The 14,877-nt window shown below is 30.3% G+C and overlaps 1 protein-coding gene across 13 annotated transcripts in view; it reads right to left on the reverse strand.

Annotated features, from left to right (window-relative positions):
• Positions 1-2,865: 2,865 nt before the first annotated feature.
• LOC146535102 (uncharacterized) overlaps positions 2,866-14,877 on the reverse strand; it is a 40,518-nt gene continuing 28,506 nt past the window's right edge. For 9 of the 13 annotated variants that reach the window (XM_085192349.1, XM_085192355.1, XM_085192356.1 and 6 more), the window contains exons 2-3: positions 4,299-4,421; positions 2,866-3,663 (exon numbers count right to left, since the gene is read on the reverse strand). In XM_085192349.1, the coding sequence (XP_085048475.1) occupies positions 3,344-3,663; positions 4,299-4,421 (443 nt within the window). In that variant the 3' untranslated portion in view covers positions 2,866-3,343. Of the gene's footprint in view, positions 3,664-4,298; positions 4,422-5,213; positions 5,386-7,764; positions 8,127-9,413; positions 9,568-11,743; positions 11,885-14,877 lie in introns of those variants that run through there. The other 4 variants (XM_085192358.1, XM_085192348.1, XM_085192345.1 and 1 more) reach the window with 4 other exon arrangements.

Below are 14,877 nucleotides of genomic sequence, written 5' to 3' on the forward strand. Positions count from 1 at the left end.
GGTAATTTATTACAGAAATATTGATGTATATATTTTTATTGTCTAGTATTAGCTTTCATTTCTTTGAAAAACTGATCATAATTCAATCATCATCAAAGCACTTTATTAAACTTTTTGTAGATACGAATTATTTCCTCACAAGACCCATTATAAACAAACGAGCAAAATTTATACACTCATTTACTTATGTAAGCCAATTTTCTATATGTCATACAAACTGCGGAATTACATTTAAATGTGATCTATTAACTTTTATAATACCAGTAACTAAAGTTTAACTTTAATTCTTATCTATTATACAGAAATTTATAAATCTAAACATTGCTTTTGTATACCAGTAAAAAGTTCCTTTGCTTGTCTTTATGTCACCGAAGCGCTTTATCACATCAGATGAACCGCTCATCAGAAGATGTAAATCACTCCTACGGCCGCGAAGATCTCGAAGTTTTGCATTTTCGATAAATTCCTTTTTTTTTTGTTTGTCATTGCCATCATTCCACTGGGTGGTTCCTCTAGGGTGCGTCTCAGCATCCGACTCCATTTCCCTCAAATTAATGCAACAAATGTCATTAAAAACTAATAATCTTAATAAATTAATTGGTGTATTTATAAATTATCAATTCAAAAGCATTCTCTTTTAAATGTCATTCAAAAAATATTTAAAATGGATCGTCAAAATGTCAATAAATAAATCAGAATCAATCAAAAGAAAAAAAAAATACTAAAATAATCAATATTAATAAACAAACATAATAATTTAAGCATACATTACTTACAAAGACTACTACACACTATGCCTGACTGCCGCAATCATCAGTCACGAGCAGGCGCTTACTTAATGTTTTACTTTACTACTACGCCCGACATACCGAGGCCACCACCAGCCTCGAGCAAGCAGGCTCTTACTCTAAATACATAATATCAATCATCAATCTTCGGCACGCTGACCGATAATTCATCTACGGTACGCTGACCGTTAATTCATCTATGGTATTCTAACCATTCTTCTGTGGCACGCTGACCACTAATTCATCTATGGTATTCTAACCATTCTTCTGTGGCACGCTGACCACTAATTCATCTACGGCATCCTTAGCCGTGTATCAATCTTTATACTATTCTATAAAATATACTTAATCTTCATACTATTTTATAAATTATACTTAATCTTCATACTATTCTAATAAAATATACTTCATCATCACACAATTCTACAAAATATACTTCATCATCACACTATTCTATAAAATATACTTTATCTTCATACTATTCTAATAAAATGCATAATAACTCTTAAAGTGACTAAATTTTCAATCAAAAGCTCTCCGATCAATAATATCTACAAAAGCTAGCAGTGGAAAACTTGATTTCCATGTTTTTGTTGTACGTACCTCACTTTGGGGCTGAGTCTGATCCTGCTTCTGAATTGTAAAGAAATCAAACACCTCGAGGCTTTTACAGAACTTATATTTCTTCCAGGGCTAAATAACATTAGGCTTCTACAATTTATATCTCAGGACTTTTACAGAACTTATACTTCTTCCAGGGCTAGATACCATTAGGCTTGTACAATGTATATATTAAATTATAATACAATATTTTATTCTAGAGGACCACTTTCCTCTTCAGCTCCAAATCTAATAATGCGCATCAGAATTTTCAACACATCAAGCGTCGCGCTAGTTCTATGTATAAATTTTCAAATATATCTTTTTATTAAACAAAGAGGTTGATTTACATTTTTCTATAACAAATTATCGTAAATATAAAAACTATTTATATAAAATCATTACATTTGTTTGTTTGTTTGTTTGTTTGAATGCTAAGATCTCTGGATCTACTGGTCCGATTTACTATGTTTTTGTTTTGTATGAAAGCTACATTCTTCAGGAGTGCTACAGGCTATATAACATTACATTACACATATATACTAATATTTTAAAATACTTTCTAATTTGACATGCAATTTATTCGGCCATGTTAATAACAACCGTCGCGTTGCTACGCAACCATTACCGCGACATTTTGACATTCATTCTTATGAAAATAAATATAATAATCACTTTTAGCATTTTATCTAGATTGAAATTATAGTTTACTGTATAATATTCTAATAAATAATTAAGGAGATGTCACTGATTCGAAATGACCTAGCCTTCGGGCGGCATAGTATGAGTATGACCGACGCGAACGGGCAGATGACGTTGACGGTTAATTTTCGAACTTTATTTGCTGTTTATAATTAATTTAAAATACATTATGGTTCTCTTCTTATTTTATTTGATATTATTGGCAAAAATTATCCTTTTAGGTAGTTTTTAGGTACTTTTTCTAACATTAAGAATATCCTTTAGTTACTTTTACTTCTTATGTTGGTTCATTTCAATTTCTCACTTATTTTTTCTAATAATATGTCTCTATTATTCTTTTTGATTATTTAAGCTTATATTTTCTTACTAATTCTATTGAAAACTGAAAATAACATATTTAATAAATATTCTTATAGTTTAAGCAGGCGTAGCCGCGTCCGGGTCCACTAGTTTTATATAAAATGCAGCAATCAACATTACAATCACTCAGACTTAGACGCAGAATCAGACTTAAAGAAAGATTATGTATAGAATAATAATTTGATTGGTCCTGTATATAGCAGGGTAGGCAGAGGGAACCTAGAGTTAAGTACTCCGGTCCTCACTTTCCGCCGAATTTTTCGAGGCATTGCCAGTTAAGCGGCCTTCTGCTTTGGTGCCAGAGCAAAGAAATGAAAATATTAAATCACTCATTCGCTCGAATGGGGATCGAACCCACAACCCTCACGATACAGTTACACTTTTGTAAAAAAGGAGAAGTGAAATAAAAGAACCATTCCTTATATCTAAATGTTTATTATAAATATAATTTTTGTTAAGAAATATTTTTTACAAATATAACATTATATGTATACTTACAGGTACGTAAATGTTTATTTAATTGTACACAAAGTTCATATTTTTTTATATATATAATTTAAAAAAATCAGCCTCACGTCCTCTAAATAAAGACTGATTTGTTTTACTGTAAAAATCTCGTTTATATTTGTTCATGTATTTTATTATATATTTTTTAAATAAATACAAAAATAACATCGCTTAGTTTCTTCATTTAAAATATATGTGCAAAGAAACAAGCGATATTTCGTTCGTTAAAAAAAACTTCTTGAATTAAAGATATAAAAAATATATTTTTAATACAAATAATCTTTTCAATATAAATTAAAAAAGAATTCAACATAGCAATGTGCTAAATAATATTTAAATGCATAATCAAATTGTGATTTTTATTTAAAAATAACCGAATGGTTAAATCACGAGCTTGTAACCGTTACAGTGGTTTTGTCATCTGAAGTAACTGTTATAACTGTTGTTGGTGAAACTTGACTGTTACCACTAGTTACGTTACTGCTACCACTAACTTCGTTACTGCTACCACTAGTGACGTTACTGTTACTAACGGTGTTACTGTTACTAGCCGAGCTGTCGTTACCGTTACAGGCTACACTGTTTTCGGGATTCGAACTTTGAGCGAGTGCAGTTGTAATTGGTTGTGTAATTGGTTGTATTTGTGGTTGGTAGTTGGGATAGTGTATGCCAACTACTTCTTCGTAACTGGGTGGTGCCATCGCCTCTGTAATTATAGAGAAAAAGAAATTAAATACTGTTTTGGCCATTCGTGGTGTAGTGGCAACAGTTATTAATAATTTATTTTTATCGCTCTGGTATCGAGACAAAGCGCGGCGTTGAGTTCCGTGACTCAACACGCAAAGCCTCCAGAATTCAGCGGAAAATGGGCAACAGTAGTGACCAAGCAATTCTCCGCCTACCCTGCTATATATAGGATAAAATGTGACAAATAAATACTATATTTTTAATTAGCTTCACTAAAAATAGTATTAAAGACTGAAGCCAGTCGTGGCGCAGGGGCACAAAGTGAGACTGTAAAACCGATTGGTTGTGGGTTCGTTCCCCACTCGAGGAGATGACATATTTATTTCAATTTATATTTTGATTTCTTCTTCCACTTAACACGCAGTGCCCTCGAATTCGGCGGAAAGTGGGCATTATTTATTATAGTATTTTTTTTAATTAACAGTAAAAAAGATGTGAAATATTTTTTTCTGCAGCCTATGAACAACATTAATCATACCCACACTCATATTTATGACTTAGTAGTCAGAGCGCTTGGACACTTCAAGAGAAACCGGTTCAAATTCTGCTACGTTACAATTTTTAAATTTCCTAAAAAATATAAGCTTATCTTACCATATTTGGGCGGTGGGGGCAAGTTGGCCGGGCTGACATATATTGTTGGTTCTTGTGTGTCTGACGGGCGTTGTCGCGACCCCATGTATGTCCGCCTCTGCTGCGTGCTCCGCGTCTTTTGCCCTGTAATGACAAAACGTTTTTTAGTGTGTATTTTGGCTTTTTATCTTAACACTAGGTTTTCTACCCTGCTACGTAGAAGGAAGCGTGAAGCTGTTTTGTTCTTTCCATTGTTAAATATAAAACATTAGATACATTTCGTATAAACGAGAAAAAAAAACAGAACAAAACTTCTTTAAAATATTGTAGAGCCCACAGTTGTAGTGTATGTAATCTAAAATGAAATTAAAATGAAAAAAAAATGAATTTACATACATATCCGTATGCACTTAGTAAAATTGCCCATACTTATTGCATTTGGTTCGCTTAAAATTAAGAAGATACCGAAATGGTTGAAATTTATCAGTGATTCAACCATTATTTAATGTAATGTGTCATTTATTAAAATAATAATATAAATTAAGATAAATCATTTTTTTTTTTGGTTTACATCTCATTCGCTTTAATTTTTTAATATATCATTAGATACAAAACACAAAATAGTTGAGTTTCGATTACTCTCAGTTATATGGATTTGGTATTTATTATCCGTCTATCAACCGAGAATACGTAAGTTTATTATGTAAACGAATGTTCATTGAAAGCTTTATTTTCAAATAAGAAACACCATTAAAAATTACACAATCGTAAATAGGTATATTAATTTACCGATTTGTCCCAGTACTTTTTTTAAACCTCCTCTCCATATATTCGTACAATTAATCCGGTTAAGTGACTTTCTATTATTCTGAAATTCCTCAAAGGAATTAAAATGGAGAACCGAATAATTTGTCACTTAGAATAATTCAATCTTACCTATTTGAATGATCCTTCCGAGTGATATAAATATAATTGTAAACAAAAAACAAACGCACGACAAACTAATATACCAAATGAAACTGACAAATCTATTAGAATTATCATCATCATCATCAGTTACATCACTTATCACAGAGTTATTGTAAGAATCCATTTTTAACTTAAATTTAATTTAAATTAACAAAAGAATAACTATTAAATAATTTTAATTTAATTTATTTAAGTATCCAAAGTGAATAAACGTTTAAATTTCAAAATTTCTACTAAGTTGTTCATTTCGCGACAACTAACTGTAAATGCAGATTGACTAATACTAACGTTAGCTAGAATAATGTTTATATATTGCATTTTATCGTATAGATAAAGCTACGGAAAGGATTAACATAATACTTCAGGCGAATATGACGTTAATTTAGACCCAAATTTCTATATCTTTTCGTAATGAGGTTAAAAAATTGTTTTCCTTAACAATATTGATGCGCTAGACCAATTTTGATTGTGTTGACCTAGATTTGTAGGTCCTTTATCTGTTTTATAAGTAAGCTATCTCTGTTTATTTTTAGATTACATAGAAATTTTGTTATTTTAATTATTTAGTTATATCAGAGGCTTAAATTGTCTTGTGAAAACCTAAAAATAAAAAAGATTTTATGAAAGATCTGAAGTTTTTAAAATGGATTATTAGTTTTTAATCCAATAGTAAATTTAAGATAGAAATATATATTATACTAGCGGACTCGCGTAGCTTCGCCTGCTTATTGCTTAGGGGTGAATTCTAATAAACCATGAAACCATGAAACCATGAGTCTCAATTTCAAATTTTATAAAAATCAGTGGCGATTTAAAGATTTTTCCATATAAACTTTCAACCCCTTATTTGCACCCTTGGGGTAAATTCTAGAAAACCATGAATATATATGTATATATGTTCAATTAAATATTTTTAAGAGCATGAATTTAAAATTTTATAAAAATTTTTGCCGATTTAAAAGAAATCTATACAAACTTTCAACCCCTCATATACACCCTTAGGGGGAGAATTCTGGAAAACGATGAAACACGTGTTCAATTAAATACTTTTACAAATCTAAATTTCAAATTTTATAAAAATCGGTGCCGATTTAATTTTTTTCCATACAAACTTTGAACCCCTATTTCACCCCTTTAGGGTAAAAATTTTTCAAAAACCGTTCTTAGTGGATGTCCAGATAACGAAAGTAAACATCTGTCCAAATTTCACATTTCTACGCACAGCGGTTACGGCTGTGCGTGCGTCTTACCTCAGTCAGTGAGGACAAGTCCTTTTATATATATAGATTATTAATAAATATTTCATCAGAACTTCAAATGGAGGAAAACAAATAAAAAAAATATTCCGAAGAATTGATACAAATCTTGAAATCGAAGAAATGTACTGAGTGAATCATATTGAATTCGTGACTCTTTCCACGTACACTCGTACCTTAATTTCTTTGAGCATAATCGTTTTCTCTGGAAGTATACTTTTTACACGTTTATCCCGACACAAAAATGATTGTGTAATGTCCTTTTAAATCATCTATACAATTATTGAGTTGAGATTTATGAAACTATTTTACTTAATTAACCACCATCCTTTTTCATACAACTCTAATTTCATTGTTTTAATATATATTTTTTGTTTGTTCTACTATATATTTAAAAAAACGAAAACTGTTGTTAAATTTTTTACTATTAATCATAGAAGGGAAATGTTATTCATAACCTGCAGCTTACATTACATAATAAAGAACACGTGCTTCATAGTGTTTGCGTAATTTTTTTTCAGCTTAGTGGCTCGCACGTAGCGGGGTAGGCAGAGGGAGACCGCGTATTTTTTATCTTGCTATTCAAGTATATATTGAGTTTATCTGAAGCATTTCCTTAAGAATATATAAGATAATAGGAAATTGACAGACAGGCTGAATTTTGCAATTACGTACAATTGTACGATGCAGTTACATGATAAGAGTTCTTACGCATTTTAAAGTTTCAGTTAAAGTTTCAGCTTGAAAGAATTTTAAGACAACTTAGTAAAATTCGACTAATCTAGACTAATATTGTTGGTGAAATTAACTTGTCAGGACTTCTCCGAAAAGTCCAAAAAAATGACCTTCATACAATACATAGATAGTACTTTAGAAATCAAGCTCCTTTTGATTTTCCTTAGGTTATATGAGTTCACTACTTTTATATATTATTTTTATAATTTCATATGCGTATAGAAAGAAAATCTATACACATATTTAGTGCATTTATAGCATGGTTATTTTTATATTACCTATATTGAGAGAAAAATCAATCACTAAATTTTATGTCTGTCGTCATCAAAAATACTAATTTGCTGTATTTAAGGACGAGTTTATATGTACAAATATTCTAAATTCTAAAACAAATATTCTAAATTAGAATTCTAAATTCTAAATTCTAAATTTCTTAAATAAAATAAATAGTATTGGTCCAAGTTGACAAAATATTCTGGTCTAAGCTAACGAATAAAATATCTAAGTATGAAAATTATAATACATACGCAAAGTCAGGATCCTTAAGCAGAAGAAAACTATAATCCATATAAGAAACAAAGAAATTAACACTGCCAGATAATAAAGAGTCACTTCAGATAAGCCTATAACGGGCTTTTCAACGTCCTCCTCGGAACCATCGAGAAAATCGTAATTTGGGAAACCGTAGACCGGCGCCATTTTGTTCTCTGACGATTTATTTTCAAACTGAAAAAGTTTTTTTTCTTTATATTACTTGTTTGTACAAGTAATAAAAGATTTTGTTTTTTTTTGAGACACTCACAACAAGTTGCTGAAGCAAATTCTTTGAATGTCAGTTTTTTTTACTTGTAATTACTTTTGCTTTTTTTATCTGTATACATATTCTTTGTTCATTTTTAAAACACAACCACTGTATTAGTTGTTCGAAATAAACTGATAATAGCGTAGTTTTAAAGTATTTCAACATTGTTTATCATTTCATATTGACATATCTTATTTTAGATATTGAATTGAATCACTGGTAATCTTATTATATTTATGATATTTATTACTATACTTTTTTAGGAATTTAAAAATGCCTGTACTTTTTATTCTAATATATAGATATATCAAGGTAAAATATTGACGTAAAAACTTAACGAGGTACTTGATATTTAGAAAATTCAATTGATTTATGGTTTTAACATACATACAGACACTTTGTCCTGATTTTAAATAGAGTAAATGGTCATCGAATTCGGCGTCGGCTGAATCGATCACCATTCGGTTCGGCCATCGTGACACAGTGGCACAAGCATGTGACTGTAAATGGGAAAGTTGTGTGGTTCAATCCCCCGTCGGGGAATGAAATATTTTTTTACTTTTATATTTCCATTTCGTTGCTTTGGCGTCGGGGCAATGGTTACGTATATAAATAATTCAATTTGCTTTATATTAGTGCGGTTTTGTAGATTTTATCTAAGTTAACGCTAATTAATTTATCTGAGTGGCGAGATAAAATATACAGATCATTAAGACCAGTGCCACTTTAGGGATTTGGTTTATTTTAAAACTGTGTAAGTCTTAAGTATTTATATCTAACATAAACAATATAATACTTTAAAAATATTCCTACCCAAAGTAATAGCAATACATATAAACATTGTGAAATAAAGGAATTGCTGATAAAAAACGAAAGGCACCGATCTATATCGTTATCATACAGGTACAATAAAAAGGCCTAGCAAAGATACAATTCTATTGACCGTTACTATCAAAAATATATAAAAGGTAAAAAACATTTTTTTTTCTTGAAAACTTATGCCCTAAATGATGGAAAGATAAGATTAGTTGAAATTAAAAAAAATCTTTTATGTAAGATTTTATTTTAGTGTATCTATTTGACCTATAGGATACGTTGGGATAAGTTAAATGACGGTATGTTAGTAAATTTAAATCCCAGATGGTAAGTTAGAATTTACCGATATTTGTAACTTTGTGAGGCCGTCATACGTTCGATTTTCACCAGGAAATGGAATATTTTAACTTTATCTCTATGTCTTTGTTAATAAGACAATGCGCATAGTTGAATTTTGACACTTTACACGCAATGTTAAGTATTTTATGAAACTATTAAACTTGAACTTTAAAGTAAAAACTAGTTGTAATATAAATAGCTAATAAAATATATAGTTACCTATGGATGCCACTTTGATACACATAATCACAAACGACATAAGTAGTATAGTGGAAAATACTGAAATGTACACAATATTTGTTGCTGAAAGCACTGGAGTGGGGTGCTCGTAGCGTTCTTGATTTTTGTCCCAAATCATGATTTCGTATAATTTATATGAATTTTATTATACTAAAATACACTAAATTAACACACTAATAAAACACTGGTTGAAATATATCACTTAACACCCATATGACGAACTTGAAACGGTTTTTCAGTAAAAAAACTGCTAAAGTTCTATAAAAACTTACGCTACAATTAAGATATGACAGCTTATTTATCTTTTTTCATTGTTAATTGAAAACTTTCATTGCGTTTTTTTCAACAAAAAAACTATATATAATTTATATTAACGTTACATTAACGTTTACGCTGTAAAAACTAACTTTATAATGTCGAAGAAACTATTATCAATAGTATTATCATATACGTAGAGTCGCAAGCTTGTTGTTTTCGAACTATTTCTGGTCTTTGAATAAAATATTTTAGATTCAATTTCCTTTGCACGTGACTTTATCATGTAGAGGACTGAGGCTTTATAGAGATAGTGCTGTACGATTTGTTCTTTATGTACAATCACAACCATCATATTTTTATAGATGCATCCATGAATTTAAAAAATATATATTTAAATACGTGGTTTATTCCTGCAAAGCTTTGAACCAAATGTTAAGAAATTCAACTGGACATGGAAAATTCAATTTGGACCTCAACACAATACAATTGTGATAAAATTATAGTAAAATTCCTAATTCAAAGTTCCATACGAAAAAAATTCGGTGCGATGGCAAACTAGCATAAACATACATAATTACATATATATTTATTTTTTAAAATTTACATATACAGAAGTAAAATGGGATTCGAACCGAAACCGAACTCGTACAATGATGAGCGTTGATTCTTTCAGATATGTACTATTCGTATTTCGTATCATTTGTCGATAATGAATAGTACCGTAAAAGTGGATTGATTGATTTCTCGATATATGGCGTTTCGAGCGTGCCGGTTGAGCACAATTCATTTCGCCAATGGTAAAAGTGGATAAGAAAAGCATGGAGCACGTCACATGTCATGTTGGATAATATTCAAATATAACGAGATATGAGTCTCATTCTGTATTAAATATCAAACTAAAAGTCACTTACAATGTAAGTTATATTTCAGTTTATTAACAGTTTTTCATTTAACTGTACTACAATATGACAACTGTGATATAATATTCACTGTCATATATATCATGATTGATTTTGAAAATATTTGAAAGTTAAAATATTTTTTTCAATAATATTTTTTTTTTATTTTCGTAATAAAATATTTAAGGGCATTGTGGCGCAGCAGCACAAGCGTGTGACTGTATCGCGACTGTTGTGGGTTCGATCCCCACTCGAGAAATGAAATATTTATTTACATTTTATTATATTTTCATTTCTTCGCTCTGATGTCGTACTACAAAATTGGAAACAGAGCTTAATATGGTATTTAAAAATATTTACATTTATTATTTTATAGAGATAGTCGTCTGTCTAAAAAACCAACAAACGCAAATACTGTAGGTACGATCCCAAAATCACCTTTCTATACGAAGGAGACACGCAATTCCGAAATCAGGCAAGAAGTGGAGAACGGAGTGTCTTTACACTGGGTTCTCTCTGCGTACTCTCCAATATGCAATATAAAAGTCTGTTCGAACCCACAACCTGTCGTGCTTACACACGCACACTGGTGTCAATGCGCCACGACTGACCTCAAGCGTGATTACTATAAATACTAGCTAGTGTGTTTAATTATTTGTATTTCACAATGGGAAGTGATTAATACGTACTTACAGTCAATGACTTAAGTAGTCGGAAAATATTGAAAGTCATGATTAGCAAATAAATTTAACTAAATAATATCTATTTTCATATAGTATTAATAGATTCTATAAGTATGTTGATATTAAGTCACAATATCTAAATAACATTATATTCTCATAGGGACTAAAATAAATGAATATATTTTTTATGGGACCAAGTAAAATATTTAGAGGTCGTCGTCGTGGTGCTGTGATTATTAATGCGACGGTTATAGATTCAATTCCGTCTGACGTAATGAATTATTTTTATTTCCTTGCTCTGGTAACAACACAAAGAACGACATTGAGTTTTACAACTCTATCACTCGCGGAAATTAGGAAATGGACTGCCTCTGCCCACTTTTCCAAAAGCGTGATACAGCGTGAAACTAAATAACAATAATAATAATAAATATAAAAAGAAATAAAATATGTAGAGTTGAACACTTACGATAATATTGTATAGTGAATAGCACAATTATGAGTACCAAAAATAACACCCAAAATATAAAATCTGGAGACATCATCACTACACTTTATAATTAAAATATAAAATAAACTAATCAAATAACTACTTCTATACAAAGTATACAGGGTATTGTACAAATATTTTAAAAGCAATTAAGCCTTTTTTTATCTATCTTATCTTTTTATCTTAGCAAAAATATGACTTATCGATAAAATTAATATTTAACAGATAATTAATCTATTTATTACTTATAATTTTAGTTCTTTTTGTTTATATAATAAAGTTTATTTTTATTTAATTATTAATTAATAAACAGATATAAATATAAATGTAACGTCTTATTATTTTATTCTCAAATGTCGCGCAAAAACATTTTATAAAAATGTCTCTGCTCCTGATAATTTTGTATTTATTGATAAGCCTTGTTAAGGGTTAGATTTCTATTGAAATAAAAAAAATATTGATAATGCTATGGATGATTTTTATTTTACTTTCACGCTGTATCCCAGTGTTAAGTAAGACACTCTGTTCCCTACTTTCCGCACAATTCTTTAGGCATTGCGCGATGAGTGGCGGAACTCAACGCCGTGTTTTATTTTAATATAATAATGTTAAGCGCATGACGATTTCATTTATCGTAATAATTCGTTTAATTTCTTCAGTGACGTACTCTTTGACAGTGAGATTGATGTGAATTGGTATATACTTCTTGAAATAGTATTTCTTTTATTATCCTATATCTTATAAAACAAAGTCGCTTTTCGTGTCTGTCTGTTGTTTCTAACTCTTCTTCTTACAAACCACCCAACGGATTTTGATGCAATTTTCACCATTAGGTCAAGTATTTTTCATAGAAGGTTTATATATAGTTTATTATTTGTATATTCTTATGTAAATTAACATAAATACGATAAATGTGTATAAAGTCCTACCCGTTGAGACACTTTCGCGCATGCGCTGCTTTAATGGTAAATACTACATGAAAAAAATGTATTGGAATATTGTTCCTCTTGATAAGATCTACAAAAAAGTCCGCGACGGCATATTCGTATCTTTTAAGAATAACGTGTAGTGATCATTTTTTTGGCTAAAAATAATAATTTCAATATATTTTTTATTGTGAGTCATATTTTTCCATAATGGTATTAATCCTTATCCTTTAAAATACTTTATTAAATTTCTACGTTAAACGAAGATAAAATTTGCTTTTTATACTATTTCAAAATTGCGAATAGTTTTACAGAAAAACGCATTTAATTGTTGACACATCACGCCGTTGACACTTCAGCTGTATCGAGTCAAGTTTCACTTATCCCTTACTCTCAGCATATAAATAAGTATATTAGTTACGTTGGCCATTTAATGTAGATCAAAACTTTCTTTTACTGTTTTTCATTTTAATAAGTACTTTAGAAGTTGTTACAATATCAAAAAATCCTTGCTGCGAAACGGCTCGCCACTCGCCATGCGTACGCCGCGCCCGCCTGCCTTACACGTATCGGTGGTTCGATTCCCGGCCGGTGCATTCTATTTAATTTTACTTACAGGCAGCCACGTAGTGCTTGCTTTTCATCAGGGACAGAATACCCTCTTCAGCATTAACCACAAGCTCGGAAAAAAAACCCGCCTGCCTCTATAGTAACGAAGATTTAGATGCGTTTGCACGTATTGGATAATTGGAGTTAAATGTATTATTTTAGCGCGATATATTTGGTTTCATATTTTTTATAGTAGTTATTAGGTAGGTTTTTGTTTATAATTTCTTGCGTTTAAAAATAGTCATTTAAATATATTTTAATAAGTACTTGAAAAGATTAGTAGCACAGATTTAAAATTACGGTATTTACTAAAAAATCTATGAAACTACGAAAATGCGGGTTGCATTAGGGTTTAATTAATTTTCACATTATCTTAAGTGCTTTGCAAACATGCGTTATATGAATAATCCAGTAGTAAAAGCGGGCGAAGCCGCAAGAGGGTCGCTAGTTATTATTATAAAAGTCTTTAAAATACTATATCTTATGCTTTCACTTTATCTAGTATAGAAACGTTTATTTAATCGCAAAAGAAGGTACTTATTTTATCTATATTTGTATAATAAATATGAATTACAATGGAATGACAATTTTTTTAAGTGAGTCACTTCAAAATATATACCACACTACAAATAGTGATACTACACTGCACACCAATTTTCGTTAAAATTGATAATAACTTTTATTTTAGACATAATACTTGTAAACTCTTAGGGAAATTCCGTAGACGAAAATATTTTTTTATAGTTTTGTCTATTTATATAGTATACATATACTAAATATGCCACAGATCTCAACAAACACTATTAAATAGACATATTAGACTATATATATAATTTGGGTATATTATATTAATAGAATATTAAGCGGGCGAAGCCGCGCTTGAGTCGCTATGATTTCATAGTTAGTAAAACACAACCTACCTACCAAACCTACACATCAAATTTATTATTTCCAAATTTAAACTACGAGTATAAAAGATGAATTTTGAAAACTCCAGAACATTATTAAAATTAAAATAAACACAAATTCTAATCCGGCATAGTTTTGAATTGTTTAATTAAAAAATATTTTTTGAGTTTTTACTTTTTTTTTTATGGAAAAAGGACAAGGCAAACGAGCGTTCGGGTCACCCGATGATGATCACCGCCGCCCACGACCCCGTGAAGCACCAGAGGAGCTACAGGTGCGTTGCCGGCCTTTGAGGTGGAGATAGACGCGCTTTTTGAAGGTACCCATATCGTACCGATCTGGAAACACTGCCGCGGGTAGGCTATTCCACTGTTCGGTGGCGCGTGGAAGGAAATTCCACTCATATATTAATTTTTCTATATATAAAATTAGTACGAAAATAATCAATAGAAAAAATATTAGATAATAATTATTATCGCAGTCACCATAATATCCTCATACGATTAGAAACATCAATTGATATAATTAAACGAGGTGTTTCTAGAAGGAAATAGATTTGAATTATATGATATCTTTAAAGGTTTGATTTGTTATATGGTTCACACACACTCAGTTCTGTGATGATAAAACTTAGTAATGTTTTTAACTTGGGGAGCATTAGGTTCCCTG

This window comes from Heliconius melpomene, chromosome 10 (genome assembly GCF_056956725.1).
Source record: "Heliconius melpomene rosina isolate 202511_hmr_F chromosome 10, ASM5695672v1, whole genome shotgun sequence".
NCBI lineage: Eukaryota > Metazoa > Arthropoda > Insecta > Lepidoptera > Nymphalidae > Heliconius > Heliconius melpomene.